Here is a 17,951-nt window from a genome sequence, read left to right as displayed (position 1 = left end):
TTTTTAACATTTTAAAATAACTTAAAAGGTGGGGGCCAATTTAAGGCAGTGAGTTCTTATTTTATAACATATTTTTATCCTCTATCTATCCTTTATCATTATGTTTTCCATGCTTTGTCACACAATGGGTGGTTGCTTCTGTAACAGCCTTCCTGTTTGCTTTTTCTTCCTTGTGCCAGTCACTCTATTCACATTCCAACCACACCTAATCTTAGCCTCTATGACCTATAGTTGCTATGCTGAAGACTTTGATTTTAAGCTACAGAAGGACAGGAGATAAGCAGCAATGTGAGAGTAGAAAACTACTCAGAAAGAAGAAACATCTTCATGGCTCATTTTCTTAGGTCATTCAAAAAGACCTTGTTGTAGTGTCCTGAGAATTGATAGACATGCAAAGAAGTCAAGAGGCTCCAGGGCAGTCAGGATCCAAACAAGAGACCAGAGGAATTACTGAGATCAAGCTGGTGGTAATAGGAGATGGAGGTTGTGGGAAAACGTCCATGCTCATGGTCTTTGTCAAAAGAGAATTCCCTAAGGTAAGTTTCTTTTATCCATAATATCAACCTCACATTTCCTACTGCCAGATCTTTCCTTTTGTCAAGGTCTTTCTTATTCAAGATAATTTATTCAAATATAGTTTCTTATCAAGCCTACTATTTTTCTTAAATTTGAAATGTTTTAAATTCTCATAACAGTTATACTTGGAACTTTCTTCTTCCTTTGTCATAGAAGAATAGCTGAAGCATTGTGGTAGCAAATCTTTCTGGAGTTTTTCTGTGGATATAGACTCTAACCAAGGATACTAATAATACTACTAAATTCAGGGCTTTTTTTGTCATAGAACGCACCGGAATGGAGTTCCAGAAACTTTTTTTGATGGATTTTCCAGAGTTGTGTTCTTTTCCTATTGTTCCCCTTCCTATCCTCGTTTGCTTTTGAAAATGCCCTGCTGGTGCTATGGTGCGAGTGGGGTCCCTTCCGGCACAGTCTGCCTCCTCTAGGAGGAGCCATGAGGCGGCAGAGCACCACAGCCAGAGCATGGCTTGATTGGCTGGGTCGGACCATGTGGTGTGGAAACCGATGGTGGTAGTGGGAGACACATAAACATGGAGGCCATCTTTGATGAGAGGGTGAGCAAGCCTTTTGCCTTCCCTTACAGAAGGCGGGGTGTGAGATTAAAAAGAGGCAAAGCGAGAGGAAAGAAAGGCAGCTGGCGTGGAAGCTTGCCCGACAGCGAAACTTTGCTGTTTCGGTTCCTTGGGTAGTTTAGAGGCTGGGATGTCTACAAAAATCTTTTTTTAGTCTTTTATACTTTATATTCAAACTGCAGAGGGGAAGAATAAGAATAAAGCCAATATCTTGTGATTTGGAGGTTTTATTATTAGTACCGTATATGCCGGCGTATTAGGCGACCCGGCGTATAAGACGACCCCCCTCTTTATCGCCGAGTCGCCTTCCTAGAACATCGTCTTATACGCCAGAAACTACCAGTATTTCTGGTGTATAAGACGACTCAGCGTATAAGACGACCCCCGTCTTTGGCGCCGAGTTTAGCGCTTCCAGAAGTCATCTTATACGCCGGCATATATAGTAATAATATATATTATGTATTGGTCAGAGGTAAAGGTAGGCCTACAGTATGAGGTTTAATCAGATCTATTTATTAAATTGGGTTTAACTTAAAGGTACAGTTACTACTATTGAGCAAGGTACTACCTACACTGTACCTGTGCATTTGGTTTTTCTTGCCTAGATGTAGAACCTTACTTTTTTTCACCATTGAATTTCATTTTGATAGATAGCGAGATGAGGAGCCAGGATTTGGATAGAACATGAAATATTTGACCGAAAACTTCCTGAAATAAAATTATTTTAACAAGTACAAACAAATCTGGTTATTGCAGAAAGAAAAGAGGAAGAAAATCAATCAAATTGGCTTTATTGTATTTCAGAATTGACTTAGAACCTTTGGGCAAATAGATTAACCTGTACTATTTATAGTTAGACTTTGAATTGGTTACATAAAAGAAATAAGAATCTTGTAACACTTTAACATTAGTTCATTTGTTATAGTATAAAGTTTCATGGAGTAAAATCTATTTCATTAGGACCATTGATCTATACGCTACATGTATATATGATGAGAAAACAGTAAGCACTTAGTCCATGTCTAACTACCCATGCATCCATGTTCGTGGATGCCTTCTGTCAGTCTTCTGCCTGTTTGTCCTACATAGTAGTTGTTGTAATCCTTACATTATATGTTGTAGATGACTCCTGTTTTTTCTTCTGGGATTGTTGGGTCTTTTGATTTGCTTAGGATATTTTGAAGGGCTTTAGTTGGCTTGTGTGCTATGCTGATTCCATGTGATTGTCATACTCTGTTGGTGGTTTTTGAGATATTCTTGATGTAGAGTTTGTATTGGCTGTGCTGTGTTGGGTTGAGTTGAGTGGTCAGGGACTTTTTGATAAAGTTGTGTGGATATCCATTTTGTTGGAATATGTTGTATAGATGATCTATTTCCTTTTTCTGCTGTTACAGGTTGCTGCAGTGTGTTTGGGCTCGTCTAAATAAAGTCCTTATGCAGCTTCTCTTGTGGGAGGTTGGATTGTTGCTTTTATAGTGGAACACCTGGTTAGTATGAGTGGTTTTTCTGTAGACCTGCATTTCTAGTTCACCATTGTGGTCTCTGATGATCAAAATGTCCAGGATGGGTAGCAAGTTGTTGGTTTTTTTTTTTCTCTCTAGTAAAGTGGATTCCTTTAAAAATGTTATTGATGGTTCTATGGATGTTCTCTAATTGGTCTTTTTTATTATGGTGAACGTGTCATCTAGAGGAAGTGATGCACTCATGGGGGGGTGCAGTGCCTTACTTCAGAAACTGCCAGCAAGATAGAAATCAGATTTGACCACGGGACTGAGTTCTATATCCTTGGCAATAACATATGCTCATTGTTATTCAATTAGCTATTAGCAATACAATTTTTACATCTTACCCAATGTAATGTAATATAATATGATATAACATAATATAATATAATAAACTATTCTATTGATGCAGGTTATAGAATTTAATATTAGTTTATAATTTAACAGTTTCACATTAAAGTCTCCCTTGAAAATTATTTGTTTAAAAATAACCACCCAAAAATTAGATCTCCAACAGAAGAGAATGTATGTAGCTCAGGGTTGAATTGTGGAGTCCTTGGTGCACACTGAGCTTGGTTGTTTGCTTGCAGACATCTCATCAGTGTACTGATGATGTTATCTAGTTGGGTAATGAAACATCTGCATGCAAATAATCAAGTTCAGAGAACACCAAGGACTCCACAAATCAGTATCTGCATGTATAAGCTGAAGTGATCTATTCTGGTTACTTTTATCTGTATGTTGTGTTGACAACTGAATCAGTTTTATTGCAAAAATAAGTCAATGTGGGTTGGTGACATGTGGCAGAGATAGAAAAGAAGGAAAAGCAAAGAAATTACTTTCCTATAGCTTTGTGGAATAAAAGAATGTTTGGAAATATCTGCCTATATAACTCTGAGGATTTTGTTTTACCAAATGTAATCTAGAGTCAGATGAAAATTGGCTCCAGATTTATAATAATAATTCAGCAGAAGTGGATAATATGCTTCCTCCTTCAAGGATTGTGGCAGGGAAGCCATGGATGAGACAATATCTGGGATATGGATCACTTAGAGGTGCTCCTAAAGGCACCCTTTCACAGTGAGATATTATTCAGGTTGGGCCAACTGAGAATGGGCCTTTTCATTGTTGCCAGTACTCAAATTTCCTTGCTATGTATTTATTACATTTTTTTAATTATAGGAAAATACGCTTTTATTTCTCCAGACTGCCTAATGCTAATTTTCTCGTCTCACTCCAATGGAGCTTTTTAATTGATCTGTTTTTGTTGGTTACTGGCTGTTTTAATTATTCAACATATTGTTTCAGTAAATGTGTTGTGTATTTGTTAGTTGTTGGGGGGGATTTGTTTTCTGATGCTGTTAATTGATGCTAGAATTTTTTTGAGAGAGAGGTTAGATATGATTCTTCAAAATGTTTTGAAGACTTTGTAGGAAAATATTTGTTTGGAAAAGCAGCCTACATAATCTTAAACAAATAATGTGAAAGGAAATAGATGCTATGGAAGAAAAAATTTAGACCAACCAATCCTTCAAGAGGTATCCAGTTAAGCAAAACTGTAACTTTTTTCATCATCTTCTTCTAGGTTTGTGTCCCAACAGTTTTTGAGAAATATTCTGCTGCCTTTCACATTAATGACAAGCAAGTCCACATCAGCCTTTGGGACACAGCAGGTAAGGCCTATGTCAAAACGGCAGCATTGTTTTTTAAACAGATACATTAGCGAAATAAAAATATTTCCAGTGAGATTGCATTAGTAGAGGAACGAGCAAGCTTTTGCCTGTATAGATAGACATCATCTTCCAGAAGGAAGTTAAATGCAGCTGGGGTTTGCCAACAATTTTTGACTACTGATTGAAAGCCAGATAATCAGGCAGAATTATTTGCTTGAAAAAAAGCAACCTAAAACATAGCAATGTGGGGGTGGATGAAATTAATTTAATTTAAAGAATTATCTTTCACTACAGTATTAGCTTATAGTTGCTCTCTTTAGGAAGTATGTAAAACAGGTCACAATCTTTTATCCACATATGGACAGAAATATGCAGGCCACAAGCAAAAAGCTTTCTGCTCTTTTGGGAAGGTAGTATCACTTGATCTCTTTATGCATCACAATGTTTTACCAAGAGGGAAATCTTGTGGTGATCTACCATGCAATGAACATTTTGCCTTATCAAAACTGGTGTCCCTGAAGTGTGCTGGGCTTCACAGCCTACATGCTGACTAGGGATGATAATGAGAGTGAGTCTAATCCATCTATTTAGACAGATTGCCCTGAAGTTCCTCTGCGTGGGTGAAACAAACATTTTGGCTCTTACAAAGAAGATAGATCACTCAGGATATCTGTAACCGTCCCTTCACTGCATAATAAGCAAGTCACTTTTTATACATTTTCAACGTTGCCCCCACTTTTATACATTTTATAGCCTTGCTTGCGCCCACTTCCCCTGCTGCCCTATCCATTGACAGTACTGAGATCTTCCTGCAGAAACTGTATTTCAGAGGCAGACAAGTGTAACAAAAGCCCCTTTCAATGTTTCCTTTCATTAAAATATATAAAAATGAGCCAAGATGGAGAAGAAGCAAATGACAAAACCCTCCATTACAGAGATATCAGACAATCTGTCAGAGTTCAAAGTGGCCATTTCTAGAACCTTGAAATTTTCCTATAACATCAGTCCAAAGATACTGGATGTTATTTTCTGGAGATGAAATAAATACTTTCAACAAAGCTGAAAAGACAGTGTTTCTTTCATCTCTAGAAAAAAGATCTACCACTTCCATATCTTGAATCCTGGGGATTATGTTGCAGAGAAAACAAAAGACTGCATAGTATATGTCAACAATTGTAGTTGTGTTTCTCTAGATTGCAGGAGAAGAAATAAGAGAAAGAGTGGCCTTTTTGCCACTTCTGAATTTCTAAAAAAAGAAATCTAAGTAAGTAAAGATCTGGTAAAGGTGGAATGTCACCATTTATCCTAGCCAATCAGCTCAAACAAGTTGTTTATCTGGTTAAAATGTTTTGAAGATAACTATTGTTTCTTCTCTTTCTCCCAATGCTCCTATGCACAAATGAAGCACATTAAGAATGCTAAGGATAAATATGTGTGCATGTGGGTGTGTGGGTGTGTTCTTTACATGTCCCTGAAAATTATACTGTGATCAACAAATACATAAAATCACAATCTTTTACACATTTAACTAGAAGCAAACTCCACTGAATGGATTGAGGAAACAATGTGTATTAGACTATACTATTTATTGTATTTATTAGATTTTTACCATGCCTTTATTATTTAAAAAAATAATTCAAGGTGGCAAAGATACCTAGTACTCCTTCCTCCTCATGCTTTCCCCACAGTGATAACCTTGTGAGGTGGGTTAGGCTGAGAGAGAGTGACTGGCCCAAAGTCATCCAGCTTGGCTTTCATGTACTTTAAATTACTTAGGGATTATATAGGACGGACATACACTACCTTATATATTAATGTGGCTATTTGTGGCTATTATGGGAAGTGAAATGTGCTAAGGGACTGGGAGGAAGATCTTGAATAAACATTTGTGCATACAGTGTATTGTAAATGATGCTTATATATAAAATATTAATCATTGTACATATATATTACATTATTCCATGCAGGACAGGAAGATTATGACAGACTCCGTCCTCTGTCCTATAACGGGGCCCATGCAGTGATCATATGTTATGATGTCACCAATCCCATCAGCTTCAACAACATCCTCACAAAGGTAACAAGACCAACATAATGTGTGAGCTCAATGAAAATTGCTTGCTCTAGTATCTATTGAGAAGGTGTGTGTCTTACAGTAAATAAAATAGTCAAATTGTTATACCAGAAAAACTTGCAGCTCTTCCAAGGACCCCCATGCAGCTTTTGGGTTTGCTTCCTTTTCTTCTATTTCACTCCATTTTGTCCTGCATAATCATTTTATTCTAGTCCATCATTTGGTTTTATCACATGCCCCAAATGTGCAAGTCTTTGTTGAATGGTAGAACAGATCGGCTTTATTTGGTCCAGAATTCAGACTGATTAGCTATTCTTGCAGTCCATGGTACTCTTGGCAACCATCTCCAAATCCAGAATCTGAAAGTGTCTATTTTCTTTCTCTTCTTTCTCTGCGTCCAGCTTTCACAGCTGTACATTCCCACCGAAAGACCATTGATGAAAACAAATTCCTTGAGTAAAAAGTCATTCATTCTAGATATACATCCTTTATAGAAGGCTCTTTGCTAGTTTTCAGACATGTAGTAAAAAATAAACCAGATTCTATATACCTGAAACCTGTCTACTTTTGATGTTTTTTAATCCCGTCTGTGTCTCATTTTAGTGGTATCCTGAAGCAAACCATTTCTGCAAAGGGATTCCAATTTTGCTTGTTGGTTGCAAAACTGACCTAAGGAACGACAAAGTTCTACTAAGGAAGTTACATCAAAACCAACTAGAACCCATCACATACCAGAAGGTAGTACAATCAGACACCCACTGTTCTGTGTAATCGTGTTGCACTATACAGCCACAATCTTTACCTCCAAAAAACATAATACATGAGGTGGCGTTCTGCCTACATTCAGTCTCATTAAAGCTAACAAAAGGTGCTAATAATAGCAGGGCTGAACAATACTTCAGAAATAATACAGAAAGTATGCTTTGGAATGTATGAAAGTACAAAAGAACATGTCTGCAACTCCTTAGAGCTGCTGCTTCTTTTCCCTTGACTGCATGCATATGGTCTCAGGAAATGATGCAGCTACTTCAAAGAATTGTAGGCATATGCTACATTTATGCCCTTCCATGTTTTGAAACACATTTTTGGAATCAAAGCCAAAGCACTTCCCTACCCTAATATTCAGCCAGATCCCATCAAGTTGGGCTTGATAGCTGGAAATTACATAGACAAATGGTTACCATTGCATCCTCATCTTGAAATACCACCTGTGCTTTGTGGTAGCTCAGTATTGTAAGTATGTTGCCCTTTACCCATTCTACCCATTCCTTAAATGAGGAAGGAGTAGCAGTTGTTGAATTCCAACTGTCATCACCTTTGAGCAGAATGGCCTGTGGTACAAAATGATGGGGGCTGCAGTCCAAGGCCTAGAAGGCCACACATTGCCTACCCTGCCCTAATTTTAAGAAGATACTATATGTCTATGTTGTTCTTTTTGTTGTAGGGAGAGGCCTTGGCTCGGAATCTCCACGCAGTTGCATATTTTGAGTGTTCAGCCCTCTACCATGAAAATATTACTGACATATTCACAGAGGCTTCAAGAGCAGCTTTGAGTAGGATGAAGAAAGAACAGCAGAGGCAAAGACTCAAAAAGACCTGTCTCCTTACCTGACCATCCTTTGAGCGACTCCAGAAAAATTGCAAATGTTCATATCCACCCAGTGAGATGAAATCTCTTAGAATAACATCTCCCCATAAAGATGTTGGGAGACTTTCCAGAGATGGACCAATATGCAAATAGATAGTATAAGATTACATAGAATATCAAGCTTCCTGAATCTAATGGTTCAATATTCCACTTACTGCACAGCAGTTCACCTTCAATAGTAAAGAAGATCAGAAGATCATTCCAATATTTAAATCAAAATGGAATACTGTCAATGATCATGTGAAAAACTCATCAGATATTCAAACACTGATTACACTACATCATGTAAAATTCACAATGCTTAATGCTACATACCAGAGCTCAATAGCACTCTATTATTTTGCTGACTAAGACTGGAAAAATAATATTTATTAAGTATCTGGCAATTCACTATAGTAATTGGTTTCAGAAAATAAACATTTTTTTTAGTGTTAGTCATGTTCAAGTTGCGCACAATGTCTTACTCGCCCTTATTACTGGTCATCTACACTATGTATACTCAAAAACTGTTTCTTAAGAAGCTGCAATAATAGATATGAATTGCTCAAAGTAGTTCTAATGTATTTCTGAATTATTATTTTGTTCCAATATTTAGGGTGGCTCCTAAAAACATTATTACAGTTACTCCAGTGCTTTCTTCAATAGCACAAAAGAAAAATTCCAAAACCATGTATTTTGGATCAGATGAATAGAAAAATTAGAAGAAACCCTCAAAGGAATATATCAAAGAAAAGAAAAACGATGGTATTATTCTACAACTAGAAATTATGCAGGAGACATTCATATTGGATCTTTATTTCTATGTATTGAATGTATACAGTTAACATGTTCTAATGGGATTTACAGAAGTGGTATATTGATCATACTGTGCAATATACATAATTATTATTTCAAATTCACAACAGTTGCAACATACTGGCTTATTAATCTTATTTGGCCATTAAGTGTTGTATATATGATGGCTTAGTCCAGTGGTTCTCAACCTGTGGGTCGGGACCCCATTTGGGGTCGAACGAGCATTTCACGGGGGTCACCAAACAATGCAGCCCACCATTTTTTTCCCCTTTTCCTTAGCTGTGCTACTCCCTTTTATTCTATTGGCTTTTGAAAGCCAATAGAATAGACTCCCTTGAATAGAGTCTAATTCTATTGGCTTTCAAAAGCCAATAGGAATTGTCCAGGCTGTCTCTGCCCTGCTGAGCCCGCCAAAAGTCCCATTCCGCAAACGGTGCTGCACCAGTTGAGTAGTCCTCGACTTACGACCGGTTGGGGGTCGCGGCATTAAAAAGGTTGAGAACCACTGGCTTAGTCTTTTATGGATAGATCAATTTGCTAGAAATAGGTAATTTTACCCACATTTGTAAATTGGATGGCCGCCCAAAATGCTGTTTTGTATATATTGCTGTTGTTGTTGTTAGAGTGGCGTTGTAGTCTAGTGGTGAAGATACTCACCTCTCAGAAAGTTAAGAGTTAAATCCTAGGTAGTGGCAGATGTTTCTCTCCTAGAGCGCAAAGAAAAAAATATCTGCTGTGTACTCCATGTGGTGTCAGGAAGGATATCTGGCTAGTAAATGCTCAGCTCCATCCAGTTGCCCCGACTCTACCCCGAATTAAGGGATTACAGGGTCATAAAAAAGGAAGTTGTTGTTGTTTAGTTAAATTTACCTATCACTAAAGAAGATATGATGGGAACCAGATTTACTTTTTCCAAGGAAAAGAACAGCAAATGCATCCACAAGACTACATCTGATAATCTAGGAACAAAGCCAGGAGGAGGGACCCACCCAGGCTGCAAACGTGGTTCTTCAAGTTGAGTACTTTTCCATCCCAGCTCCACACCTCATCCTTGGGCAACTGGGTACACAGTCTATCATGTTAGAAGCCTGCCTTATTCCAGTGACTTTTAGATACGCTGCTTATTTTTTAAAAAAGACATTGAAACATTTAAAAAATAGCCTTGAAACTCATGATTTAAAATTATCTAACTGCACTTTTGTCCAACATTTTCAGATTAATTAGTCTTAAATAAGTCTTTAAGATATAACAAACTCTCAGAGAAAATCAGTTTTGGATGTGCCTGAATATGTTATTTATTCACAGACTTGTATTAACAGAGAGAAAGGAAGTATTGTGTTGCACATATAATGCAAATTTATCTACAGGCCATTAGATTAGGAAAGACTGCCATAGGACAATATCATCACTCATCACCACATATCAAGATTTATTTTTATGCAGAACTAGAAATAACATAAATTGTATTTTTCAGCGCCATGACCACTACTACCACCTAGCGCCAAAAATGCCAAAATCTGGAATTTCTATCTATTTAGTCACTGAAGAGGAAAATTGAGGTGTTGTGGGGAAAGAGAAAAAAAATCACACAGAAAGAAGGAAACCCACCATCAGAACTTTCCTTAACAAATAATTTCACTGCTGGAAGAAAAACTGTGATACAGCGGAGGGCTCATTCTGAGCTTTGACTGAATCGTAAATTTTTCTTTTTTCAATATGGTGTATTGTAAAACATGTAAAAAATAACCACAATTGGATATGAGGTATTAAGGATTCCAGCTAAGAAACCCTATTCCAAAATAGCCTGTTCCAGTTTTTTTTTATAAATAAAAAAAAGGTGCCGGAACTCACACACGTCATACAACCCGCCTTGCCTACCCTACAAGGTTTACCTTTATAGTTGAAAAAAAAAACCCTTCAATTTTTAATGTATCTAAAAGACTAGGATTTTGTTCAAAGCAACTTTGAAAAATCCATTGAAAAAATGTGCCAGAACTCTGTTCCGGTGCGTTCTATGACAAAAAAAAGCCCTGGCCTGTTTCCTATCTTCTCTTTAACCTTTCTCAAGACTTACACAAGTTTTTCTTCCAACTAACTCTGCAAATCTTAAAGCCCCAGAGCATGTTATCTTTTTCATTTTCTATTCTTTGTCTATTTTATGGTCCCAACACTTCTTGCTTGCAGGCAAACACTATTGCAGGTATTCCAACACACTGTTGTTACTACAGTACTTTATCAAGCCATTGTTTGTAATCAGTCTTTGCAATTTTCCTGCAGCAGCTAACTAGGTAGTCCATTATTTCTTCAGCTTCATTATTATTTACATTTATGATGACAGTTCAACAAATTATGGGTGGCTTACAACATCCAGATATATAATTAAAACAATTAAAAATATAAACAATGTAGTAATCCAGAATAAAAACAACCATAACAATAACACATGACCAGGGCATAAACATCTTAATCCCAGGTCTCGGATCATAGGTAGATCTCCAGAGCCTTCTGGAACCGCAGGAGAGTAGACACTGCGTGCATCTCTGGGAGACTACTGTTCCAGAAGTCAGGAACAGTAGTAGAAAAGGCATGCTTCCTCAATGACATTGTTTCATTGCGGGAACCTAGAGCAGGGCTTTTCAACCAGTGGTACGGGTACCACCTGTGGTACATTGGCACCTGGCAGATGGTACGCAACCATCCTAGAAAAGTGGTAGCAGGGGAGGGGAATGAGCTGAACCGGTGGCAGCACCGCACAAGCCTGAGTGAGAGATGGCTGGAGCTGCAGGGCTGTCAGGACTCAGCCAAAGCGCCAGGATCAGTGATGCTTTCCAACTGATCAGAGCTTCTTCGGGGCTGTCAGGGCTCAGGGGAAGCGCCAGGATTAGCGCCAGGCTCCAGCTGGAGCTTGGCACTGATCCTGTTGCTTCTGCTGAGCTCTGAAGAAGCACCGATCAGCTGGAATGTTGCAGCATCTCCAGGGTCTTGTGATTTACATTCAGATGCTTGGCAACTGATTCATATTTATGATAGTCACAGTGTCCCAGGGTCATGTAATGTGACCAAAACCTGCTGCAACCACCCAGCAGACAGGGGGAATAAAACCAAACACCACCCCACTCCCGCTGCCAATCCTCAACAGAAATGCTCACAACAATGAAAACCGCAGACAGGAGGAAGAGCGCCACTCGGTGGGCAGGCAGGTGTCTTGCTCGGCTGTGGCTTGGGGGGCACTTTTTTCAATGCCATTGTAACTTCGAACAGTCACTAAGCAAACTGTTGTAAGTCGAGGACTACTTGTATTTTATCACTTTTTTCCTTTTTTGGGGAAGGGGGTCATCAAGTTTTTGACACCTTGCTAGGCGACTGGTGGTACTTGGATATCCTAAAAGTGGTACAATAGGTGAAAAGGTTGAAAAGCCCTGACCTAGAGCATACCCCTCAGACCAAATGTTCCAGAAAGACAGAAATCATTTGAAAAAGGAGTGGTTTACCATTACATTTTCCCATGCAATATGAAATGATGCCTTTGACATTGCCATTAAAGCTATCATCCACTTTCAGCATCTTCAGCCTAGTTGCTTTAGCTGGGCAGATGGACTAACTTTTAGATCTTGAATGACCCTGTTGGGATTATGTACTCTTGGCATATACTCCTGGCATTCTTCACTCATCCCTCCTGGAAACATCATCCCTATCCTCCACCGTAATGAGGCATCATAGCAGGACTTGGGGTGGGGGGGGCGGAAGGGGACAGCTGTTCAGTGTATCTGAGTAAGGGTAGAAAGCCCAATTTTTCATAGGCAGTCCCGATTCATAGAATAAAAAGGGAAATCTTCAGTCAGAAAGTGCTAATAGTGACCTTTAAGTTCTATTATGTTTTTTCCTTTTCTATCCTTTAAAAACTTAAAACACAATGTATATGATGTCAATATTTTTCTTCAGGCACTACTTATTACAATTTGAGGTCAGAGAAAAAAGAACCATAAAAATGAATATGATTCTTCTGTTCTTCTAACCCAGGGGTGTCAAACTGCCAGCCCCCAGGCCGGATCCATCATGCTGAAACCGCATCCACCCCATTGCTGGCAATGGGAAAAAAGTCACGATACGTCGCAACACATCAGGTTGCAAGTTTGACACCCCTGTTCTAACCTGATGTCTTTCTTCATATTACTGGTGTCTACTCTAAGTTAAAACTGAAAACATCTAGAAGACCCCAGGTTGAAGAAACTGAACTGACCCAGTTGTTGAATATACCCTAGAAAAAAATATTACCTCTATCATATCATGTATCGTGGATTTGGCTGTCTACACCAATGGCTTGGGATTTCAAATACAACAAAGAAAAGCAAAATCTGAAAACAAAAATAAATGAAGCAAAAACCGTTAATAGAGCACTCTGAAATCCTAGTTACTATGGCATATGATCAGGTTCAAATAATCCTACTTTGGACACATTATGCATTCTCTGGCAACAAGCTGGTACTTACTGTAACAATGAGTGCACCGTTGGGATTGCTGAAGGACTAGGTTAGGGACAGATCATCTTGAAAATTGATCTACAGCATATGGTCACGAAGCATCAGCAACTGCTTGAGGACACAGAATCAAATTTTGGAAAAATGATAGCCCAGGTTGGTTGTCTATAACTTTAATTGGGGTTCTTTACATTTAAGGAGATAAATACTAAAGTAGAGATCATATTTCCTGCAGACATGTTGCTTTGCAGTTCAGCAACCCTTCATGCAACAGTTCAAGAAGTGTAATATCCTGTGTCAAATTTGAATTCTCTGGAGTTCATTGGTGATTGTAGGCTTCTTGGTGGTTGGAACGGTGCCAGCTGTTTTCACTGGCCCATCTTGTTAGTCAGTTGTGCATGATTTGAATCAAGTGTTTTACTGAGTGAAAAATAATATCTTTCTTTCAAATTAACAAACTCTAGTTCTGACTTTTGTTAGTTTGGGGCAAGTTCACTGAGTAGAAAACTCAAAAGAAATAAGGCAAAAGTAAAATAGTCCTCAATTAATATTGTTATTCTGCAAATCAAGCAATTAAGCAGGAAACTTCCTAATGCTGAGAAACTGCAGCATGCTGCTAAGTCCCGACAGGCTTGTAAAGAAACTATGGTTTTATTTTATTATTTTAAAAATGATTTAAAGAATCATTAGTTGATAATAAGAATTATATTAATTCAACATGAGATAGTAGATATTAAGGGATAAAGAGAGGAAATATCGGATGTAACTTGAGATTTGTGTTAAAGATTTATGTATGTTATGGAATCACTGATTACCCAGTCACCACGTTGCCTTTTAAATGTTTAATTGTAAAATTAGAAAATCAATAAAATATTATAAAAAAAAGAAATACAAAAGATTGTTCTTTTAAAGATGAGTATAAACTTCTGGTTAAAGTTAATCACTACAACATTATTCTAAATGAATGGGGATCCTGATTTTCTGGGCACCAATGGTGTTCAGTTATTTAACTCCTGATCCTACATTCTATCACTTTCTTTCAACATAACATTATTTTCTCACAAGAGCAAGGTCTTTTTTTTTTTTTTTTTAGTTTAACTGATGTTGATCCATTTGATTGAGGCAGGAATTGACAAAATTGACAAACTTGTCACCGAAACCTGATGCCTTGGGCTGAGAGTGACTGGTTCAAAGTCACCCACTTGGCTTTCAATGCCTAAAATAGAACCAGAATTCACTCTCTCCTGGTTTCTAACCTGATCTAACCACTAGACCAGGGGTAGGCAACCCAAAACACTCAAAGAGCCACTTGGACCCGTTTCCCACCAAAAACAAAACACCGGGAGCCGCAAAACCCTTTTGATATCTAAAATGAAGATAACACTGCATATATCCTTTTTTACCTTTATTATAGGTGTGTGTGTGTTTGTGTGTGTGTGTGTGTGTGTGTATGTATGTGTGTGCATATATGTATATGTGTATATGTATATGTGTGTGTGTGTATATACACACACACACACACACACACACACACACACACTCCTTTTCGATATTTGAAGACTAATCTGCAGGACTTTTTTTCCCTCATAGAACGCTCAGAATGGCATTCTGGCACCTTTTTTTGATGGTTTTTTTTTTCAAGTTTTGCATGAGCTGTGCTATTCCTGCTATTGGCTTTCGAAAGCCAATAGGAATTGCTGCTGAGCGCGCCAAAACACCCGGCTGGCAAACTTTGCACATGCAGATTGACTGTATTATTGTTGCAATGAATAAAATGTTTCTTTTATTTATGATATTTTTTTCTTCATTTTATTTGTGTCTTCCTTTTCATTGTAAAAAAGGTGGTCACCTTAATATATATATACATACACATACATACATACATACATACACAAACACACATACACATACATGTAAAAAAGGATATATGCAGTGTTATCTTCATTTTAGATGTCAAAAGGGTCTCTCTCTCTCTGTCTCTCTCTCTCCCTCCCTCTCTATCTGCCCTTGGTCTGCCACTCCTCTTCTCTCTCTCTCTCTCTCTTTCCCTCCCTCCCTCCCCCCCTCTCTCTTTTTCTCTCTCTTTCTCCCCCCCCCCCCTCTCCTATCTGCTGCTCACCTGGCAAGCTTCAAGCTGTTCTCCAAGAAGCTCAGGGGTAGGCAACCGCGTCTCTTTTATGACTCATGGACTTCAATTCCCAGAATTCCTGAGTCAGCCTAGCTGGGCTAGCTAGCTCTCTCCTGCCCTTCCTGCTTCCTGCTTCCTGCAGAGATGCAGCAAAGGGAGGAGCTCCACCCAGTAAGCTTTTCAGCTCATCGGAGAACACTGTGAGTGCACTTTCTTTTACACACACACACACACAGAGAGAGAGAGAGAGAGAGAGAGAGAGAAGCGCAATTGCCTCTCTCTGTCTCTGTTTCTCTCTGCAAAGGCAGAGGAGGCTGGGAGCCACAGGGGAAGGCTCAAAGAGCCGCATGCGGCTCCGGAGCCACAGGTTGCCGACCTGTGCAGTAGACCAAACTAGTTCTCTAATTGGAATTGAAAATGGAAGTAATAATTTTGTATGAAAGCATGCTGCATGAATGGGGCGTTGTCTTACCTGAACGCCTTTTCTCAGCATAATGATGGAGAATCCACAAGTGGGTTGTCTTAATCTTCCTGCTCCAATAAGACTAAGTCTGAAGTGTAGACACGCCTCTGCTGTGCAAGCGCACCCCAGTTTGAGACTAAGGCGATACGCAGACGTTAGTCTGATGCGTGTGCTTTCCTAATATCGGAACCAGGGACAAACTGACCCTAGATGGGAGGGAGTGGATTCTCCATCATCATGCTGAGAAAAGGCGTTCAGGTAAGACAACGCCCCTTCTCCAGCATGATTGGATGGAGAATCCACAAGTGGGACATACCAAAGACCTGTGTCCCTAAGGGGGGGAATTAGTTTGGGCCTGGGTCCCGCTAGATGACAATACGTGTTGCAACACCCTGCGACCAAAGGAGGCATCTGAAGAGGCATATTTGTTAATCTTATAGTGACGGACAAAGGATGAGGGTGAGGACCATGTAGCTGCCCTGCAAATCTCTCCAATAGATGCCTGGGTCACCCAAGCCACCGAAGTAGCGGCGCCCCAGGTAGAATGGGCTGTGATATGCCTAGGAACTGTCAGTGATTGTGTCTTGTATGCTAGAGTGATGCAGGCCCTAATCCATCTCCCTATTGTTGAGAAAGAGACCTTCTGGCCCATGGATGAAGGTTGAAAGGATACAAACAATGCTTCAGATTTACGGAAGGCCGAAGTCCATTTGATGTAACATGCCATTGCTTCTCAAGGTCATGGGACGGGTTAGGACAGAAATTTGGTAAAACCACCTCCTGGGACCTATGGTATAAGGAATTTATCAGGAATAAAGGAAGGGTCTAGTCTGAGGGTCACCCTATCAGCATGGAAGATGCACAAGTCCTCTCTGACGGAAAGACCGGCCAATTCCGAAATTCGCCTGGCCGAAGTGACCGCCACGAGAAATGCCACCTTCATAGATAATAGTTTAAGCAAGCATGTGATAATAGGCTCGAACGGCGGTGAAGTGAGGGCCTGTAAGACCTGGTGTAGGTCCCAAGAAGGGTAACGGTGAAAAGGAGCACACCATAGGATGGTGTCAAGGGAGCGACATTGTCACACGTGAGTAACATAGAAAGAGCTGCGACCTGTATGCGGATGGTGTTTGGGGATAGTCCCTTGTCCAACCCATCCATCAGAAATTCCAAGACAATTGGAACAGAGATGTCCGAGAGCTCCACTTTATGACCTGAACACCAAGTGCAGAAACTTTTCCACGTGGCATCATATATCCTATTCATCGAGGGGCTCCTAGATTGTTGAATCATGGCTATCACCCTCAATGAATAAGAGACTTGGCTCAAGGCCCGCCTTTCAAGTGCCAAATGGTTAGTTGGAGCCACTGCAGATCTGGGTGCTGAAGTGTCCCCTGAGTGAGGGAAATACGACCTGCTGGAATCCTCCACGGTGGGGGGACGGAGAGATCTACCAGGTCCGTGAACCACGGACGTCTCGGCCAATGTGGTGCAATCAGGAGGATCTCCACTCATTCATGTAGAGTCTTGCGGATCGTCGCGGGAAGGAGTGCCAAGGGAGGAAAGGCATAAAACAGTCCCCTCTGCTGTCAGAGATGGGAATATGTAAATATGGAAAAGAATCTCGGGAGTTGGTAGTTGGTTGGGAAGCAAAAAGGTCTAAGGTTGGGGAACCAAACCTGTCCACGATCTCCCTGAATAATCCCGGGTCCAGTCGCCATTCGGCATGGTCCACAGTGGCTCTGCTTAATGAGTCCGCCTGTTGATTGGTCGCTCCGGATATATGCTCCGCCCTGATGGAAGCAAGATTCAATTCCGCCCAGGACCGCAACAACTGGGCCTCCTGCATGAGAGGCCTGGACCTTGTCCCCCCTGTCTGTTGACGTGGGCCTTTGCAGCAATGTTGTCGGTAAGCACCAGGACATGCTGTCCAGCTACCTTGCTGCTGAAATGTTGTAGGGCCAGATGTATGGCCTTGAGTTCCAGCCAGTTTATATTGTTCTTCAATTCCTCCTGGGACCATCGACCCTGAGCCCAATGCG

General features: G+C 39.9%; 1 protein-coding gene across 1 annotated transcript; it reads left to right on the top strand.

The window, feature by feature from the left end:
- Positions 1 to 211: 211 nt before the first annotated feature.
- RHOD (ras homolog family member D) lies at positions 212 to 8,597 on the top strand. The gene is made up of 5 exons (XM_039341063.1): positions 212 to 536; positions 4,236 to 4,323; positions 6,291 to 6,400; positions 7,001 to 7,135; positions 7,842 to 8,597. Exons 1-5 carry the CDS (start codon positions 390 to 392, stop codon positions 8,007 to 8,009), a joined length of 648 nt encoding a protein of 215 aa, XP_039196997.1. The 5' UTR covers positions 212 to 389; the 3' UTR covers positions 8,010 to 8,597.
- Positions 8,598 to 17,951: the final 9,354 nt, after the last annotated feature.

This window comes from Crotalus tigris, unplaced genomic scaffold (genome assembly GCF_016545835.1).
Source record: "Crotalus tigris isolate CLP2741 ecotype Arizona unplaced genomic scaffold, ASM1654583v1 scf7180000017764.6130737, whole genome shotgun sequence".
NCBI classification, from domain to species: Eukaryota; Metazoa; Chordata; class Lepidosauria; order Squamata; family Viperidae; genus Crotalus; species Crotalus tigris.
The sequence above is the reverse complement of the archived record's forward strand: the minus strand, read 5'-3'. Positions and strand labels throughout refer to the sequence as shown.